The sequence below is a fragment of the Pelophylax lessonae genome (assembly GCF_965119305.1).
Source record: "Pelophylax lessonae genome assembly, chromosome: 2".
In the NCBI taxonomy this organism is placed as follows: domain Eukaryota; kingdom Metazoa; phylum Chordata; class Amphibia; order Anura; family Ranidae; genus Pelophylax; species Pelophylax lessonae.
In genome coordinates, this window is record NC_138769.1 from 572,070,204 (window position 1) to 572,090,756 (window position 20,553).

Genomic DNA, 20,553 nt, shown 5'->3' on the forward strand with positions numbered 1-20,553 from the left:
GACTGATGACTCTGTAGCAAACCCAGAAGGTCCCAAGAAGTATACTTAACCTAGAGGGTTTCTGCCGGCTAAAGACAGACCGACCCACCTCAGAGTCTGATCCTCTGGCATGAGATACTCTTAAACCACAGCAGCCTCAGATGCCTTCCTCAGTCAGGAGGGGAAAGCTTACAGCACCTGGTATTCCCAGGCAGTCCCATCCAAGTACTAACCAGGTATGATCCTCCTTAGGCTCCGGTCAATGCCGATTAGGCATGTTCAGGGTGATGCGGCCGCAGTTCATCTGGTGAAAAATGAATGAGTCAGAAAACATACACCACAGTGGCTCAGATGTACCTGAAACCACTGGACAATCGGGAGATGTGGACACCGCCAAATCACTGAACCTGAGAGCGGTGCACCTGCCTCCCCCGGCTGCCTATCCATTCTGGAGCCATTTTAGCTGGTATAACAGGTAAAAAGTGTAGCAACTTATATTAGCCAACACCTAACATGCAGTCCCCCAAGGATACAGGACCAAAACAACGCTGGTCTACTGCTATGAAACCCCGTAGGTATGTAAGTATGCAGGTACCCAGGAATGCCGTTATGTAGGCATTTAGGTATGCCAATATGCAGGTATATAAGTATTCTTGCCGTTCAAGGCAAATAAGAATGTATGCATGTAGCTCAAGGCAAATAAGCATGTATGCATGCAGTTCAAGGCAAATAAGCATATATGCATGCAGTTCAAGGCAAATAAGCATTTATGCATGCAGCTCAAGGCAAATAAGCATATATGCATGCAGCTCAAGGCAAATAAGCATGTATGCATGCAGTTCAAGGCAAATAAGCATTTATGCATGCAGTTCAAGGCAAATAAGCATATATGCATGCAGCTCAAGGCAAATAAGCATATATGCATGCAGCTCAAGGCAAATAAGCATATATGTATGCAGTACAAATGAAAATATGCATTTATGCTATATGCGTTTATGCAAACACGTGTTCACGCAAACATGAAAATACGTGCCTATGCAACACGTGTTCATGCAAACACGTAACCATGCAAACATGCATCCATGCATCCACGCAATAAGCAAGCATGCATTTATGCAACATGCGTCTATGCAAACATGCTGCAAATATGCGTTCACGCAAACATGAAACTACGTGTTTACTCATTTATGCAATATGAGTTTATGCAAACATTTACAGTATCTCACAAAAGTGAGTACACCCCTCACATTTTTGTAAATATTTTGTTATATCTTTTTTCATGTGACAACACAAATATCAAAACGTTTATGTATTTCAGTAATTCAATTCAAAAAGTGAAACTCATATATTTTATATAGATTCGCTACATACAGAGTGATATATTTCAAGCATTTCTTTCTTTTAATTTTGATGATTATGGCCTACAGCTAGTGAAAACCCAAAATCCAGTATCTTAGCAAATTAGAATATTACATAAAACCAATAAAAAAATAAGGATTTTTATTACAGAAATGTTGGCTTACTGAAAAGTATATCCATATACAGCATAGTATACACTCAATACTTGATAAAAGCTCATTTTGCATGAATTATTGCAACAATGCGGTGTGGCATGGAGGTGATCAGCCTGTGGCACTGCTGAGGTGTTATGGAAGCCCAGGTTTCTTTGATAACGGGCTTCAGCTTGCCTGCATTGTTGGGTCTGGGGTCTCATTCTCCTCTTGACAATACCCCACAGATTCTCTATGGGGTTTAGGTCAGGCGAGTTTTCTGGCCAATCAAGCACAGTGATACCAGGATCATTTAACCACTTTACCACCGGAGGATTTTCCTGCTAAAAGACCAGGGGATTTTTTGCGATTTTTTACTGCGTGAATTTAACGGACAATTGCGCGGTTGTGCGACGCTGTACCTAAACGAATTTCATGTCCTTTTTTTCCCACAAACAGAGCTTTCTTTTGGTGGTATTTGATCACCTGTGCGATTTTTTGATCATGCGCTATAAACAAAAAAAAGAGCGTAATTTTTGCAAAATTAACAATATTTTTCACTTTTTTTTATATGAAATTCCCCCCCAAAAAAATTTAAAAATCAAAATTTTTTAACATTTTCGGCCAATTTGTTTTACGTTACCTATGTTTGGTAAAAAAAAATCACAAAAAGCGTATTTTGATTGGTTTGCGCAAAAGTTATCGCGTTTACTAACAAAGGGAAAGATTTTTGTCATTTTTGGTGTTTTTTTTTTTAACGCGTAATGGCGGCGATCTGCGATTTTTTTGCGGTACTGCGACATTGCGGCGGACAGATCGGACCCTTGACTGACATTTTTGACACTGCTATATATATGCACTGTTACTGCAAAAATGACACTGGCAGGGAAGGGGTTAACTGTATTGGACAGGGAGGGGTTAAGTGTGTCCTAGGGGCGTGCTTCTAACTGTAGTGGGACATTGCTATTGGTGTAAAAACAAAGATCAACGGTTCTACATAGTAGAACCGTCTGATCTTCATTTTTACACAGGGAGAACTGACAGGCGGCTTGTTTACATAAGCAGCTCTGTCTTTCTCCTGCTGTACCGGCGATCGTAGTGTGACCGGCGGACATCGGGTCCGCCAGTCACACTCCCGCACTCCTCCGTGAACGAGCCTCGGCGGGCGCGCGCCTCGGCGGGCGCGCGCTCGCCCGCTATTGGCTCTAGAAGGAGTGACAGGCGAGCGACGTAGACCTACGTCACTCTGCCTGGCCGGGGCCGACTGCCGCAGTAAATATACTGTGAGCAGTCGGCAAGTGGTTAAGCAGGTATTGGTACTTTTGGCAGTGTGGGCAGGTGCCAGGTCCTGCTGAAAAATGAAATCCACATCTCCATAAAGCTGGTCAGCAGAGGGAAGTATGAAGTGCTCTAGAATTTCCTGGAAAAGGGCTGCACTCACTTTGGACTTGATAAAACACAGTGGACCAATACCAGCATATGACATGGCTCCCCAAATCATCACTGACTGTGGAAACTTCACACTGGACCCTATGCAACTTGGATTCCATGCCTCTCCACTCTTCCTCCAGACTCTGGGACCTTGATTTCCAAATGAAGTACAAAATGTACTTTCATCTGAAAAGAGTGCTTTGAACCAGCCCAGGTAAGACGCTTCTGACGTTGTCTCTGGCTCAGGAGTAGCCGGACACAAGGAATGCAACAGTTGTAGCCCATGTCCTGGATAGGTTTGTGTGTGGTGGCTCTTAAAGCACTAACACCAGTCGTAGTCCACTCCTTGTGAATCTCCCAAAAATTCTTAAATGGCCTTTGCATCACAATCCTCTGAAGGCTGCGGTTATCCCTGTTGCTTGTGCACCTTTTTTCTACCACACTTTTACCTTCAACTCAACTTTCCATTAACCACTTAAGCCCCGGAAGATTTTACCCCCTTCCTGACCAGGGGGTATTTTGCGATTCGGCACTGCGTGACTTTAACGGACAATTGCGCGGTCGTGCGACGCTGTACCTAAACGAATTTGGCGTCCTTTTTTTCCCACAAACAGAGCTTTCTTTTGGTGGTATTTGATCACCTGTGCGATTTTTTGATCACGCGCTATAAACAAAAAAAGAGCGTCAATTTTGCAAAAATAACAATATTTTTCACATTTTTTTATATGAAATTCCCCCCCCAAAAATGTAAAAATCAAAATTTTTTAACATTTTCGGCCAATTTGTTTTATGCTACCTATGTTTGGTAAAAAAAATTGAAAAAAGCGTATTTTGATTGGTTTGCGCAAAAGTTATCGCGTTTACTAACAAAGGGAAAGATTTTTGTCATTTTTGTTGTTTTTTTTTTTAACGCGTAATGGCGGCGATCTGCGATTTTTTTTCGGTACTGCGACATTGCGGCGGACAGATCGGACCCTTGACTGACATTTTTGACACTTTTGGGGTTACCAGTGACATTTCTACAGTAATCAGTGCTATATATATGCACTGTTACTGTAAAAATACACTGGTAGTGAAGGGGTTAACTTTATTTGGGAGGGAGGGGCTGTGTGTGTCCCTAGGGGCGTGCTTTCTACTGTGATTGGCTGTGGCTTGAGCTGTAAGGACACTGATCAACGGATCTACATAGTAGATCCATGTGATCAGTGTCTTTGCAGGGAGGAGAATGACAGGCAGCTTGTTTACACAAGCTGCCTGACATTCTCCTTCTCCCCCGCCGATCGCCGAGTGGCCGGCGGACATCGGGTCCGCTGGTCACACGCGCGGGGGGGGGCCGGGACCACGCGGGAGCGCGCCTCCGGGGGCGCGCGCTCGCTCCCTAGACCCTCACAAGCAAGCAACGTAGCCCTACGTTAGTTTGCCTGTGAGGGGCTGACCGCCGACGTAGATAGTCATGCGGCGGTCGGCAAGTGGTTAATATGCTTGGATACAGCACTCTGAACAGACAGCTTCTTTAGCAATGACCTTTGTGACTTACCCTCCTTGTGGAGGGTGCCAGTGACTGTCTTATGGACAACTGTCAAGTCAGCATTCTTCCCCATGATTGTTTAACCTACCAAACCACACTAATGTTGGGCATACACTAGCCGAAAAATCGTTTGAAAATCTGTAATTTGGTCCGTACGTTCGTTTTTCATCCAGTTAATGAGCACAAATAGAAAATTGGTGAGCTGAAAATCGAAGGAAGTTTGGAAAATTCTGCCGAACGAACGATAAATTGAAAGGTTAATGTGTGTCTCGCCCAAACTGTTTGCACTAGGCATATGTGACAAACTGAATGAAAAACTGATTCATTTATGTCCATTGAAGGATTTATTGTTTGAAATTCGGTCATAACATGATGGCACGATCGTCTGCTCTCAGTCTGATTTTTCATTTTTCGAAAATGAGTTTGAACGATTTTTCGGCTAGTGTATGGCAAGCATAAGAGACAATTTAAAGGCTCAGGAAATCTGTACAGGTGTTCTGGGTTAATTAGCTGATTAGAGTGTGACACCATAAGTCTGTCTACAATATTGAACTTTCCCAATATTGTTATTTTCTGAGATACAGAACTTTGGGTCTTCAGTAGCTGTAAGCCATAATCATCAAAATTAAAAGAAAGAAACGCTTAACCACTTAACGTCTAGCCATGTAGACCTACGTCGGCTGACTTTGCGTGGTTGTACCGGGGTGATGCCTCTAGATAGGGGCATCATCCCGGTACCGTTTTTAGAGCCGGCAGTCGGCTTTCCGGCGGTAATGACCGATGCGGCTCGGGAGCCGCTCGATCGTTACCCCGGCCAGCGGGAGGGGACGTCCTCCCGCCGCCTTCCGCGGCTTTGCCCGGGTCTCCCGAGCACCCAGCCGGCATGTCCGCCGGCTGGATGGAGTCCCGATCAAAGCCGGAAGTGCCTTCGATTGGGTCTCCGATGACGTAACCTGGAGGAGGTTACTCTGCTGCTAAAGGCGGCAGATTCAAAAAGTGACAGTATTCAAAAATGCTGTTTTCGGCGTTTTGAATACATGGAAGTGTAGAGGAGGGGTCTAGGGTCTTTTAGACCCTCGATCCCTCCATAAAGAGTACCTGTCACTGCATATTGCTGTCACAAGGGATGTTTACATTGCTTGTGACAGCAATAAAAGTGATCAGATTTAAAAAAAAAAAAAAAAAACCTGTGTTAAAATTAAAAAAAAAAAATAAAATAAATAGGAAAAAAAAATTTTTTTAACCGCCCCCGTTAGCTCGCGCATGAAATAAAACGTATATGGAAGTCGCGCCGCAAATTAAATCGCTGTTCAAACCACACATGTGCGGTATCGCCGCAATTGCCAGAGCGTGAGCAATAATTAAAAAAAAAGAGCTACACTCTAACTCTAAACTGGTAACTGTTAAAAAAATTTAAAGCGTCGCCTATGGAGATTTTTATTGACCGTAGTTTGTCGCCATTCCGCGGGTGTGCGCAATTTTAAACTGTGACATGCTGCGTATCTATTTACTTGGCTTGACATCATCTTTCACAATATACAAAAAATATGGGCTAACTTTACTGGTTCGTTTTTTTTAAATGCAGTAAAATGTGATTTTTCGTAATTTTTCCAAAAAAATGGCGTTTGAAAGGCCGCTGCGCAAATACCGCATGACAGAAAATATTTCAATGACCGCCATTTTATTCTCCAGAGTTTTTGCTAAAATATATATAATGTTTGGGGGTTTAAAGTAGTTTTCTAGCAAAAAATACTGATTTAAACTTGTAAACAAAAAATTTCAAAAATAGGCTTAGTGGTATATATATCATTCATGCAAAAGAAGCCTCAATCAAGTATTGAGAGCATACTATACTGTACATGGACATACTTTTCAGTAAGCCAACATTTCTGTATTAAAAATCTTTTTTTTTTTATTGGTTTTATGTAATATTCTAATTTTCCAAGATACTGAATTTTTGGTTTTCACTAGGTGTAAGCCATAATCATCTAAGAAAGACATTTTTAACCACTTGCCGACCACCGCACGACTATATATACGGCCCCTCCCAGGCAAAGTGACGTACCGGTACGTCACTAGCCTGGGAGCGAATAGGGGGTGAGCACGCGCGCCCCCGGAGGCGCGCTCCTGCCCCCGCTCGTACCAGAGGAAGCCGGCGCGTGTGACCGGCGGACCTGATGTCCGCCGGTCACTCGCGATCGTCGGGCAGAGAGGGAGAAATGCAGGCGGCTAATGTAAACAAAGCTGCCTGTCATTCTCCCCTGTGTAAAAACACAGATCACTCGGTCCTGCTATGTAGGACCGTTGATCTGTGCTATTACACCACTAGCCAAACCAATGACAGTTAGAATCACGCCCTTAGGGACACACTTAACCCCTCCCTCTCCAATAAAGTTAACCCCTTCCCTCCCAGTGTCATTTCTATAGTAACAGTGCATATGTATAGCACTGATTACTGTAGTAATGTTACTGGTACCCCCAAAAGTGTCAAAAATGTCAGTCAAGGGTCCGATCTGTCCGCCGCAATGGTCTCAGTCCCGCAAAAAAGATTGCAGATCGCCGCCATTACGCGTTAAAAAAAAACACCAAAAATGACAGAAATCTTTCCCTTAGTTAGTAAACGCAATAACTTTTGCGCAAACCACTCAAAATACGCTTATTGTGATTTTTTTTTTACCAAATATGTAGCAGAAAACAAATTGGCCAAAAATTTTAAAAAATTTTGATTTTTACATTTTTTTGGGGGGAATTTCATATAAAAAATGTGAAAAATATTGTTATTTTTGCAAAATTGTCGCTCTTTTTTTGTTTATAGTGCATGATCAAAAAATCGCACAGGTGATCAAATACCACCAAAAGAAAGCTCTGTTTGTGGGAAAAAAAGGACGTAAAATTCGTTTAGGTACAGAGTCGCACGACCGCGCAATTGTCCGTTAAAGTCACGCAGCGCCGAATCGCAAAATACCCCCTGGTCAGGAAGGGGGTAAAATCTTCCGGGGCTTAAGTGGTTAAAATGTATCACTCTGTGTGTAACAAATCTATATAACATATGAGTTTCACTTTCTGAATTGAATTACTGAATTGAATAAACTTTTTGATGATTAAGTTTTTGCGATGCACCTGTAGATCAGACCATAAAAAAGAGCAAATGAGGAGAAAAAAGGGACTAAGTTCCAAATTAGGGACAGTTCCTTGAAATGAGAGAGAGTTGAGAGCTATGTACACATCACCCACTGGTTTGAACCAGCCCAAACTTGCAAAGCTGTGTCCAGTCGTTTGAGGAGTTAGCGCTCACGGGTCTCACTAATCCCAAGTAAGAAGAGACTTCCTACACTTCCTAGTAGACAGCACGGATGGGGCGCATGCGCGGTGTGTTCGTCCACATGCAGCAAGAGTAGCAGCGTGGCGGGTTTGCAGTGCGCATGTTCAGTCCCACGTGTTTTCCCCGGTGCTGATCGGAGGTGTGCGGGAGGCCCGGGTGCTGTGTGATCTGTAGGACATGTTACCGTTCTCTATCCGCCGCTTGGCTCAGGTGAGAGATGTGTGTCAGTCAGGGGAGGGATGCTGGCGGAGGCTGTCCTGTGTGTCTGGGTGATGGATCATTAACTAATTGCTGGGACATCCGAGAGGCCAGCTGTCACCCGGGACCGGACAGGGCTCCGCTACATGGAGATTGTTCTGTCACCGTGCATGTCATTAGATGGGGGATGGAGGACAGTGATCGGGGATTGTTCTATACAATGTGCTGTGCTATGGATGTGTATTACTATTCTATATACTCCTAATGGACTCTCTGTATATTGTATAATGTGTGTATGTAACATGTCTATCTATCACTGAGGGCAGGAATTCCTGGAACCTTATCAGGGAGCTGTCTCCTCCATACAGCCCTACACATGATCCAAGTGTACCTGTCTCTACTACTTAATCAGGGCTTGACAAATGTGCTTTGCATCTAGGAGCCAGCTTAAAAAGTTAGGAGCCAAGTTTTTTAATCTTTTGTCTACTGGTTACTTCCATCCCCTTTCTGCCCAGGCCAATTTTCAGCTTTAAACCCTGTTACACTTTGAATGACAATTACGCGGTCATGCAACATTGTACCCCAGGGCTCGACAAAACCCAGGCGCCAGGTCACAGTGGCAACTGGAGATCATGACCTGGGTTATACCGCAGCAGTGTTCGGGATCCTCCCATGTGGCCCAACTGCGGATGCGCAGACTAGCGTAGGCCTGGCCGATAATTTAGGCCGTGGGTTTGCGGCCTGCTGGAGCGGGATACACGCTCTTATGTGCATACCAGCACCCTGCAGGGATAGTGCTGTGATGAGCGCAGCTTGCTCTCACTTAGGGCTGCCACGACGCGTCGACTACAAAAAATCGTCGACGTGCGTGAAAGGCGTCAACGCGTGACGTCACACACCCCCTGGCCGGCTGCAGCGCCGATTGCAGCATTGCCGGCCGGGTGAAATCCCCCCCCCCCCCGGGCTCCGTTCACACCGATGTCGGAGACAAGAGGTGAGCGCTGACTGTCTCCAGCACCCCTGTACTCCGCCACAGCTTCTGCCGCAACACATTCGCCATCCTCCCCGATCACCCAGGTACTTAGAGATGTCACATGTGCGGCGCTACACCGGCTTGTTCTGTACTAGGTGGGAGGGCTTACTGAGGGGTCTGTACTAGGTGGGAGGGCTTACTGAGTGGTCTGTACTAGGTGGGAGGGCTTACTGAGGGGTCTGTACTAGGTGGGAGGGCTTACTGAGGGGTCTGTACTAGGTGGGAGGGCTTACTGAGGGGTCTGTACTAGGTGGGAGGGCTTACTGAGGGGTCTGTACTAGGTGGGAGGGCTTACTGAGGGGTCTGTACTAGGTGGGAGGGCTTACTGAGGGGTCTGTACTAGATGGGAGGGCTTACTGAGGGGTCTGCACTAGATGGGAGGGCTTACTGAGGGGTCTGCACTAGATGGGAGGGCTTACTGAGGGGTCTGCACTAGATGGGAGGGCTTACTGAGGGGTCTGCACTAGATGAGAGGGCTTACTGAGGGGTCTGCACTAGATGGGAGGGCTTACTGAGGGGTCTGCACTAGATGGGAGGGCTTACTGAGGGGTCTGCACTAGATGGGAGGGCTTACTGAGGGGTCTGCACTAGATGGGAGGGCTTACTGAGGGGTCTGTACTAGATGGGAGGGCTTACTGAGGGGTCTGCACTGGGAGGGGGGGGCTTACTGAGGGGTCTGTACTAGGTGGGAGGGCTTACTGAGGGGTCTGTACTGGGAGGGGGGGGCTTACTGAGGGATCTGTACTGGGAGGGGGGGCTTACTGAGGGGTCTGTACTGGGAGGGGGGCTTACTGAGGGGTCTGTACTAGGTGGGAGGGCTTACTGAGGGGTCTGTACTGGGAGGGGGGGCTTACTAAGTGGTCTGTACTAGGTGGGAGGGCTTACTGAGGGGTCTGCACTGGGAGGGGGGCTTACTAAGTGGTCTGTACTAGGTGGGAGGGCTTACTGAGGGGTCTGTACTAGGTGGGAGGGCTTACTGAGGGGTCTGTACTAGGTGGGAGGGCTTACTGAGGGGTCTGCACTGGGAGGGGGGGCTTACTAAGTGGTCTGTACTAGGTGGAAGGGCTTACTGAGGGGTCTGCACTGGGAGGGGGGCTTACTAAGTGGTCTGTACTAGGTGGGAGGGCTTACTGAGGGGTCTGTACTGGGAGGGGGGGCTTACTAAGTGGTCTGTACTAGGTGGAAGGGCTTACTGAGGGGTCTGTACTGGGAGGGGGGCTTACTAAGTGGTCTGTACTAGGTGGGAGGGCTTACTGAGGGGTCTGTACTGGGAGGGGGGGCTTACTAAGTGGTCTGTACTAGGTGGAAGGGCTTACTGAGGGGTCTGTACTGGGAGGGGGGCTTACTAAGTGGTCTGTACTAGGTGGGAGGGGACTTACTGTGGGGTCTGTACTGGGAGGGGGCTTACTGAGGGGTCTGTATTAATTACAGGATTAATTAGCTAATCAAAAAAACACTCAATTAAGCAAAAAAAAAATAAAATAAAAATAATCGTTAGATTAGTCGACAGACAAATTAATCGTTAGTTGCAGCCCTACTCTCACTGCCTGTCCACTTCCGACATCATCTTCCCAGGTTGACAGCTGGGCTTGATTGGGAGTGCATCTATCAGTGCCCATCAGTGCAATATATCAGTGCTGCCTCATCAGCATCGCATATCATTGCTTATCAGTGTCTCCTGCCAGTGCCACCTCATTGCCCGTCAGTGCCACTTTTTTCTTTTTTTTTAAATACACTAATGGTTTTTATTGCACACAAACCCAATATGAGTGCCGGTTCACATTACGGCTTGCGAGATCGCATGTAATTCGGAGCGCACTGCTCCTTCATTACATGCGATCTCCTGTGCGGATGCGAATTCAGCCATACACTTTGTATGGCTGAATTCGCACTGCATCAGCACCAAAGACGCACAGGAGGCATTTTTTGAGCCGCCTCAGAATCGGATCGCACAGTGGTTCACACTTGTGCGATCCGATTCTGTGCAAACTGTCAGATCGCACTGCGATATGCGATCAAACTGGGGGCGTCGTTAACATTTAATTGACACCTCCTGCGTATCGCATATGGCAGTGTGAACTGCCAGGGGTGCGTTTGCGATGCGGGAACAGGCTGCAAATTCACAGCGTTCCCGCATCGCACAAGTGTGAACCGTGCCTAATAGCAACTTTCTTGTAAAATATAAAATATTATTTTCTGCTGAGAAAACATACTGCTCAAAAAAATTAAAGGAACACTTTTTAATCAGAGTATAACATTAAGTCAATTAAACTGGGATATTGGTCTGTTCAGTAAAGTAGCAGAGGGGGTTGTTAATCGGTTTCAGCTGCTTTCGTGTTAATGAAATTAGCAGGGGCACTAGATGGGCAACAATGAGACAACCTTCAAAACAGAATGGTTTTACAGGTGAAGGCCACTGTATTTTTTTCCTTACTTATCTGTTCTGACTGTTTCTCACTAGTTTTGCATTTGGCTAGGGTCAGTGTCACTACCGGTATCATGAGGCAATACCTGGACCCTATAGAGGTTGCACAGGCAGTCCAACTCCTCCAGGATGGCACATCAATATGTGCCATTGCCAAAAGGTTTGCTGTGTCTCCCACCACATTTTCAAGAGCATGGAGGAGATTCCAGGAGACAGGCAGTTACTGTAGGAGAGCTGAACAGGGCCAAAGAAGGTCCTTAACCCATCAGCAGGACCGGTATCTGCTCCTTTCTGCAAGGAGGAACAGGATGAGCACTGCCAGAGCCCTACAAAATGACCTCCAGCAGGCCACTGGTGTGAATGTCTCTGACCAAACAATCAGAAACCATCTTCTGGTGGCCTGAGGGCCCAACGTCCTCTAGTGGGCCCTGTGTTCACTGTCTTGCACCGTGGACACAGCTGCAACAAAGGCGCAGGTTCCCTTTGGCACTCGCCATCTAGAGTGGCAAAGGTGTTTCCTTTCCCCACTTATCTTGATAGAATTGTCGCTAATGAGTAGGGATGACCAAAGCATCCGCTTGGGGTCCCTAAGCGTTTTTCTTGGCGTTATCTCTATGAGGAGTGTCTCATTATGAAATGGACTGTTCCATTGGTGGTGGACCCTCCGGTTTCCAGATTGAACAAGGCAACCGTGATTCAGGTTGAAGAGTCGCCGACCTTTAAAGAGCCGGCTGACAGGAAGGCAGAGGCTGTGGCCTGCAATAAGTACACTCTGGCTGGTTCGGCACTGAGGCTGGCATTTACCATTGCCCTGGTGTCAAACTCTGATCGAGTGGGCTAAGCCTTTACGCTGTGACGTGGAGGGAGCACAGCTCCGCCCTGCCTTTGCTGAGCTGGCGGACCAGCTCGTCCAGGGGCTGCAGTTTATCTGTGATGCCTCTTTGGATGCGGCTCCCCTAGTGGCTCAGTTCTCTGTTTCAGCAGTGGTCCTTTGGCGTGTCTTTTGGCTTAAATGCTGGTCTGCAAACCAGGCTTTTAAAAAGGCCTTGACTGATCTCCCTTTTCAAGGGGATTGCCTGTTTGGGGCTACCCTGGATGACATCATTAAAGGTCTCACAGGGGGAATGAGTACTTTTTTTCTTCCGCAGGCTACTAAGGGCAAGGAACCTCGTCGTAGACGTGGGCCCTCCTCCTCGGCTCATAAGAAGTTTTTTTGTCTATCACGGTCGACTAACAAGGACTTGGAAGCCTTTCAGTGCCTCCTCTGTCGGATCCAAACGAACCTGGTCTGGCAAGCTGAGACCGGGCTCCTCCAGCATTAAGGTGCGCCCTCACCCTTATCAGGGGTTGGGGGGATGTCTTTGCTGGTTTCCAAACCCATGGACTTCCCTGGTACAAGACAAGTGGGCCCACTAAGTCATACAGTCCAGCTTCAAGATCGAGTTTTACTTTGTCCTCCTGCAAGGTTTTTTTCCTTCCAACTTGTGCTTGTCTCCCGGACCGTTTACTGGGTCTGTTGGGGCTATACAAGACCTTTTACTTCAAGGGGTGATTGTCCTGGTTCCAACTTCGGAAAGTTTTTTTAGGGATTTTACTCAAACCTGTTTACAGTTTCCAGGAAAGAAGGCAAGGTGCGTCCAATCCTGGACCTCAAGTGGCTGAACTGCTTTGTGCGGGTGCACAAAGTTCAGCATGGTGTCCATACGCACTGTGGTGGCATCCCAGCATCAGGGGGATTTTCTTGCCTCTATCGACACCAAGGATGCTTACCTTCACATTCTGTATGTGCTTGCCACCAGCGCTTCCTCCGCTTTGCCGTGGGAGAGGAGTATTATCAGGTTGTGGCAAAACTCTTTGGTCTCGCCTCTGCTCCGCGGGTCATCACAAAAGTGTTAGCCCCGGTGTTAGCATTATTACTATAATGGGGGATCGCGGTACTGGGCTACTTGGACAACCTCCTTCTGAGAGCAGAGTCTCCTTCTGCTCTGGTGGAAAACCTGGAAATCACCATATGAACTGAGGGAGTTTGGCTGGATTCTGAATTTTCAGAAGTCTGCTCTGATTTTTGTCCACAAAGCTGGTCTTTCTGGGTCTGACTCTGGACTCAGCTTAGTCAGAGTGCTCCTTCCTTTGGACAAACTCCACAAATTGCAGGCTGCAGTTCGTCTCCTGCTGTCCAGCAGATGGTCTTCCCTCTGGACTTGCATGCAGGTGCTGGGCCTGATGTGTCTACCTTTTGAGGCGGTTCTGTTTGCACCGTTCCATATGAGGTCCCTACAAAGGGATATTCTGACCAAATGGGACAAGACTCCGCAGTCTTTGGACAATCTGATCCAGCTGACCTGGGTACGAAGGAGTCCCTGATATGGTGGCTTCGCTCTCCGGCGCTTCGGCTGGGCAAATCCTTCCTCTCCTTGTTTTGGACAGTGGCCCCATGGATGCCAGCCTGTTCTCAGGGTGGAAAACTGGCAGGCGGATTACCTCAGTCGGAAGCATTGGACCAAGGGGAGTTGTCCCTTCATCCGGAGGTGTTTTTCATTAGATGTGTCTCCGGTGGGGCATTCCCGAGGTGGATCTGTTGGCATCTCGGCTCAACAGAAAGGTGCATAGGTTTGTGGCTCGGTCACGGGATCTTCTTGTGGACGCCGCAGACACGCTGGTGGCCCTGTGGGGTCAGTATCGTCTGATTTACGTCTTCCCTTCTCTCAAGCTTCTGCCAAGACTTCTATGCAGGATCGAGGCAGAAGGGATTCCGGTCATCTTAGTGGCTCCAGACTGGCCTTGCCAGGCTTGGTACACTGATCTGGTGTGGTTGATCGCCGACGTTCTTTGGAGGCTTCTTCTGTGGGAGGATCTGCTGTCCCAAGGACCAATCTTCCATTCTGCTTTACAGTTGCTGGCTTTGATGGCTTGGCTGTTGAACGGCAGGTGCTGTGGATAGGGGTTTATCTAAGTCTGTGAACAGCTAGGAAATCTACTTCTAGGAAGATCCACCATTGTACGTAGAAGACGTACATTGCGTGGTGTGAGTCTCTTTAGGGTAATCCTCGCTCCTTCTCGGTGGCTTGGCTCTTGACCTTCCTTCAACGGGGGGATGAACAGAAATTGGCCTTGAGTACCATCAAGGGCCCGGTGTCGTCTTTGGCGGTTTTTATCCAACTACACTTGGCCACTCACTCCCGGGTCCGTTGGTCACACGCACTGACTTGTCAGTGAACGAGCCGCGGCGGGCACGCGCCTCGGCGGATGCGCGCCCGCCCGCAATTGGCTCTCAAGTCAGTGACAGACTGGTGACGTACCCATATGTCACTCTGCCTGGCCGGGGCTGACCGCCGCAGTATATAGTCGTGCGGCGGTCGGCAACCGGTTAAAGCAAAACTAAAATTTGCAAAACTTACCTTCAGAGCCGGTTCACACTGGGGCGACCTGGTCGCCTGACAGGTCGCCGTTGGTCGCCTTCCATAGAGAAGCTGTGGACCCGTGGGTCCGGAGCTTCTTTGGGGCGACCTGCATAGACTTCAATGTTATGAAGTCCGTGCCGGCCGCTCCGAGGTCTCGGTGCGAGCAGCGCACCGCGACTTGTGAGGTCGCCCGGCAAAGTCGGATCGCTGTAATGTGAACTGGCTCTTAGCCTCAACGGTCTGACACGCGTGAAATCCCTCACTGGCACCATCTTTTGGTTGACAACCTTTGCCCATCTTGATTGGCTGGTTCAAGGTGACATAACTCCCATTATCACCCATGTGCTTTAGAATTACAGCTTCCGCAATTGGGGACCACTAGTTCTAGTTCTTTGCCGTATGCTAAACCTCCACTCTGTTTCCTTTCACTCCCCTTGATCTGGCATCAGTCCTCTTCTGGACATTGAGAGCACCATTTTACTGGCCAGCCAGTGGAAATTGCCATATCCTACAGGTGGTGACATTGACACCTGGAAAAGGGACCCATCTAGGAAGTAAACAGAGGAGCAGGACCCTGCATTGGCTGATCAAATGACCACAGGTTAAAGTGGAACGTTGGGGGAAAATTGGCAAACAGGCAGGATTTTTAAAGGGTAACTCCACTTTCGTGTGGGGGGGAAAAAAAAACACAAAGATAAATTAATATAGCGTATACAATTGCGACACAAATCATATTGTAATTGAATGTTATTAAAAATTACCTTTTCTTTTCATCCTGCAGCCACTGTAATTTTCTGAAAATGCAATGCAATATGGCTACCTGGAGCTGTTCTGTACACAGAATGTGTACTGACCACACCCCCAGAAACATAATTTCCTGCTTGTGTGATTGGCTTACCAATTTTCCCAAAAGTCTGCACTAAGATACAAGTCAGATTTCTGGCATCCCCTGCAATAAAAATGTAATTTTTGGTGAGATACTCCAAATAGCTTTCTTCATTGGAGCCCTGCAGCTGCCACAGCTGATAGATAATTAGATAATTATGAAACCACTCCCATTTGACCCACTCAGCACAGGAGAACAGAGGAACAAACCTGTTTTTTTCCAGGATAACAAAAGGTAGGAATCTGCAACAAAGTTTTTTTAAAATCCTTGTAATGTACAGAGATCCCCAGGGGGATGTTTTTTTTTTTTTTTTCTCAACAAAAGTGGAGTTACGCCTTAATGCAGAAGAGGTACACTATGTCTTTTCTGCATTAAGTTTCTTACCTGCCTGTGCACCCTGTACACTTGGTGTACAATTTTGCAAGGTCAAGATGAATCAACTGTTGCAATATCAGTTTGGCCTGGTCAATGATGAAAATGGGCAAAGATCAGTACCAGGAAGCAGAGGGGAGTTCCAGTACACCATAGCGCTAGAGTGAAGGCAGGTATGGGTTAATTTTTATCCTGGCGTTAGACTTTAACCACTTACTGCCAGTATAACATAGATATACTGCAGCAAGGTGGCACTATTGCGCCGTATCACGTACTAACTACGTGATCCGACACTTCCGGGTAGAGCTGCACGATTCTGGCCAAAATGAGAATCACGATTTTTTTAGCTTGGAATAAAGATCACGATTCTCTCACGATACTCTGTGTAACAAAAAAAAATTGGGATAACTTTACTGTTACGTTTTTTTTTTTTTTATTCATTAAAGTCTATTAATTGCGTTTGAAAGACTGCTGCGCAAATACAGTGTGACATAAAATATTACAACAATCGCCATTTTATTCTGTAGGGTCTCTGCTAAAAAAATATATAAAATGTTTGGGGGTTCTAAGTACTTTTCTAGCAAAAAAAAATGATTTAACTTGCAAGCAACAAGTGTCAGAAAAAGGTCTAGTCTAAGGGCTCTTTCACACGGCCGCTCCGTGTGTCCGCAAATCATCCTATTTTTTTGCGGATGATTTGCGGACATAATGTAAGTGAATGGCACTGCGGATGTCAGCGGAATACCATCCGCTGACATCCGATTTTCCTCCTTTCAGTTCTGTTCCGTTTTTTCGAATGGAACAGAACCCTATTTTTTCTTCCGTGTAAAAAACGGAAAGGAAGGAAAATCGGATGTCAGCGGTGTAATCCGCTGACATCCGCAGTGCCATATACTTACATTATGTCCGTATATCATCCGCAAACGGATGGGATGATATGCGGGCACACGGAGCGGATGACAGAAATGTCCTCCGCTCCGTGGAAAAAAAAAAAAAAGTCCCGCAGCGGACCTTTCACACGGAGCGGCCGTGTGAAAGAAGCCTAAGAGGTTAAACTTCCTTTCTCCCTGGCAGAGGGAAGGAAAAGATACAATGTAATCATTTTGTTTATAGTTACTGGGAGACTTATGGCTGGAATACACAATAAGAAAATTGGCCGAAAATTTCCGTTCAGCAAGCGATCGGCCGATATTCTACTCGTTAATGCCCAGCCATCAATGAGCGCTATCGATATTGTGAACGAAAAATACCGTTTGAAAAACCCGAAAAATTCTGTCTCGTTTACGAATGAATGATATTCTATATGTTGGTGTTGAGGTCGTTCAGTTTAAATCTGTATAACCTCATCACACATGAGGACCGAGGAACACTGTTTCGATGGTCGGCGGGCAACGGTCGGGCGATATTCGGACCGCGTATGTTGGCAACGTTTTCGACTGACAAATACTTTTTCAAAAGTCGGCGGTCGAATGATTTGGCGATATTCTATTTGTGTATTCACACCATAAATGCTGATAGGCGTTTGTTTGCGGGAGGCTTTTTTTTTTCCACAGCTGTTCTCTCTGCAGCTATGCAAAGAATCGAGCATATGTCAGGTTTAGATCGTCGGGGGGTGAATCGAGATCGCGATTTTCATACAATTAATCGTGCAGCTCTACTTCCGGGTCTGCGTTGCACATACGTGCCGCCATTGTCCCACTGTGATTAGACATAGCAGGAGCTGATCTGTGGGTAATCTAGACTCGATAGGCAGAGTCACCCTCTGATCATTGGGCAGAGAGCCAGAACGGCGATCTGCCTATGTTAACAAGGCAGGTTGCCATTCTGTCAGTACAGAAGGCATTTATCCTGTGTTCCTGTAAAGGAGGAAGATGGATCTATGCCTTCCCCCTAGTAAAAGCACCTCCCCCACAGTGCACAAACACTGGCTAGGCACACAGTTAACCCTTTGGTCACCCCTGATGTTTAACCCCCTTCCCAGCCAAATTCATTAGTACAGAGACAGTGCATATTTTTAGCACTGTATCACTGGTCCCCAAAAAGTGTCAGGTGTCCCAAATGTGCGCCGCAATGTTGCAGTCTCGCTGTAAGTTGCTGATTGCAACCATTACTAGTAAAAAAAATAAATAAAAAATATCCCATAGCTTGTAGATGCTATATTGTTTGCGCAAACCAATCAACATACGATTATTGGGATTTTTTTATTTTTTTTATTTACCAAACATATATGCAGAATACAAATTGGCCTAAGGTGATAAAAAAATTAGATTTTTTTTTTTTTTTTTTTTTTTGGATCGGTTTATAGCAGAAAGTAAATATTGTGTTTTTTTTTTTTTTTTTTTTTTTTTTTTTTCAAGATTGTAGGTCGTTTTTTTGTTCATAGCGCAAAAAATAAAAACCGCAGAGGTGATTAATACCACCAAATAAAAGCTCTATTTGTGGGACAAAGAGGACATACATTTTGTTTGGGTTCAGCTTTGCATGACCGTGCAACTGTCAGTTAAAATAACTGCCGTATCGCAAAAAAAGTGGCCTGGTCATGAAGTGGGAAAACCTTTCCGGAGGTCAGGTGGTTAATGTGGAACTAAACCCATCAATTTATGATGATGAATAACTTTCACATTTGCTTGTGCTCTAACCCAAATAGTCACACTATCAAATGTCGCTGAACATGTGAATCTTTGACACATGCCATGGTAACTGCAGGTGGAACAGAGGCTTAGATGGCCGCTTCCTTGGCAGTAAAGGATAGGAAGGTTTAGTTCCTCTTTAAAGCTGAACTCTGGGAAAGGTAAAATGCTCCCTTGCAGGGGGTGGCCCACTCATCACACAGCCCCATTGCAGATCTCTGCGGTCTCAAACAGACTGCTGCCTGCACATAAAATGCTGCAGTTTAATGGGCAGGTGCGAACAGGACCTAAGCAAAATGGATAACCTACAACGCTTGCAGTAATTATAACAGGTTTTTCCTGTTTAATAATGTAATAAGTAATAATTTTACCAAACTGCATATTTTACTTTTATACTAAATCCTGTTATGAATCTATTTCATAGTAAAACCAGCAAATCTATGGCAGGTCAATAAACATGATGAATACTAAATTCCTTGATATAAGACATAAAATACGTGACAGCACTGCTCAAATTAAATCAATTGTACATGTAAATATAAAAACAGCTGTAAAAAAAATGTAAGTTGCAAGAGAGATTTCGAATATGAAAGTGCAACCCAAAGTGAGCGATTCCTAAAATGCAGAAATAGTGCAACAGAATTCAGCGTCTCTATTCAATTAAAGTGCTTATATTAAGAAACCTCTTAGATGGCTTAAAAGTGCAATCCAAAATAAACAACTTCTAGGGTGCAAAAGTCCAACATCTCTACTCAAAGTGCATGCGTAAATCACTGGGTGTCCTCTCCAATCTTGTGCTCAAATCACCAGGTGAATTGCATGTGTACCTTTTTTTTTTTTTTTAAAGAGGTTGTAAACCAAAATTTTATTTATTTTTTTTCACCCTGAAAGAGAAAGACATAATGAGCTAGTATGCATCGCATACTAGCTCATTATCAAATACTTACCTTAGAACGAGCCCCTGCCGTTGGACCGCTTACCTCTATGACGGGCGACATGTCCAGTCGCCCATCTTCCGGGATCGCAGCATCCGGCCATCTGATTGGCCGGAGCCGCAGTGACATCACCTCCGCACGCGGGAGCCGACGGGCACGGGGCTCTGAAGGAACGGCACCAGCGGCCGTTCCTTAAGAGCGCATGCGCCAGTGATGTCACTGGCTGCATGTAAGGTAAATATCTCCTAAACGGTACATGTTTAGGAGATATTTACAGTACCTATAGGTAAACCTATGATAAGGCTTACCTATAGGTACAAGTTGCAGAGGAGGGTTTACTTCCTCTTTAATTGTAGACCCACTAGGGGGGCAACACAGCTAATTATAAAACTACTCTCCATCCAATCGCTAAACGGCTCCAAACTACTTAGCAGTGCTCCAGAGTGACATCTATGAAGAAAGAGACAGTCTCCAATAGTACAGTACCAGAGTTATAGGTTGCAATAAAACACAATCCCAGCTTCATAAATTACTCGCATTTATTAGAAGGAAAAAAACAGCATATAAAAGCAATTCCAGTAGTAATTACAATAAGTAACATCAAACCTGCCCACCCCTTGGTACCTGCACAAGTTACGCCACATCCCACGTTGGTTGAACTGGAGGCGTAACGCGTAGAGGTACCAATCGGTGGGCAGGTTTGATGTTACTTATTGTAATTACTACTGGAATTGCTTTTATATGCTGTTTTTTTCCTTCTAATAAATGTGTGTAATTTATGAAGCTGGGATTGTGTTTTATTGCAACCTATAACTCTGGTACTGCACTATTGGAGACTGTCTCTTTCTTCCTATATGTCATTCTGGAGCACTGCTAAGTAGTTTGGAGCCGTTTAGCGATTGAATGCCAGAGAGTAGTTTTAT

The 20,553-nt window shown here is 45.9% G+C and overlaps 1 protein-coding gene across 1 annotated transcript in view; it reads left to right on the plus strand.

Annotated features, from left to right (window-relative positions):
- The first annotated feature begins 7,803 nt into the window (after positions 1 to 7,803).
- Positions 7,804 to 20,553, plus strand: part of SHMT2 (serine hydroxymethyltransferase 2) — a 230,782-nt gene continuing 218,032 nt past the window's right edge. Inside the window, exon 1 of the mRNA XM_082248353.1 lies at positions 7,804 to 7,960. Coding sequence (XP_082104479.1) covers positions 7,928 to 7,960 — 33 coding nt within the window. The 5' untranslated portion in view covers positions 7,804 to 7,927. The remainder of the gene's footprint in view (positions 7,961 to 20,553) is intronic.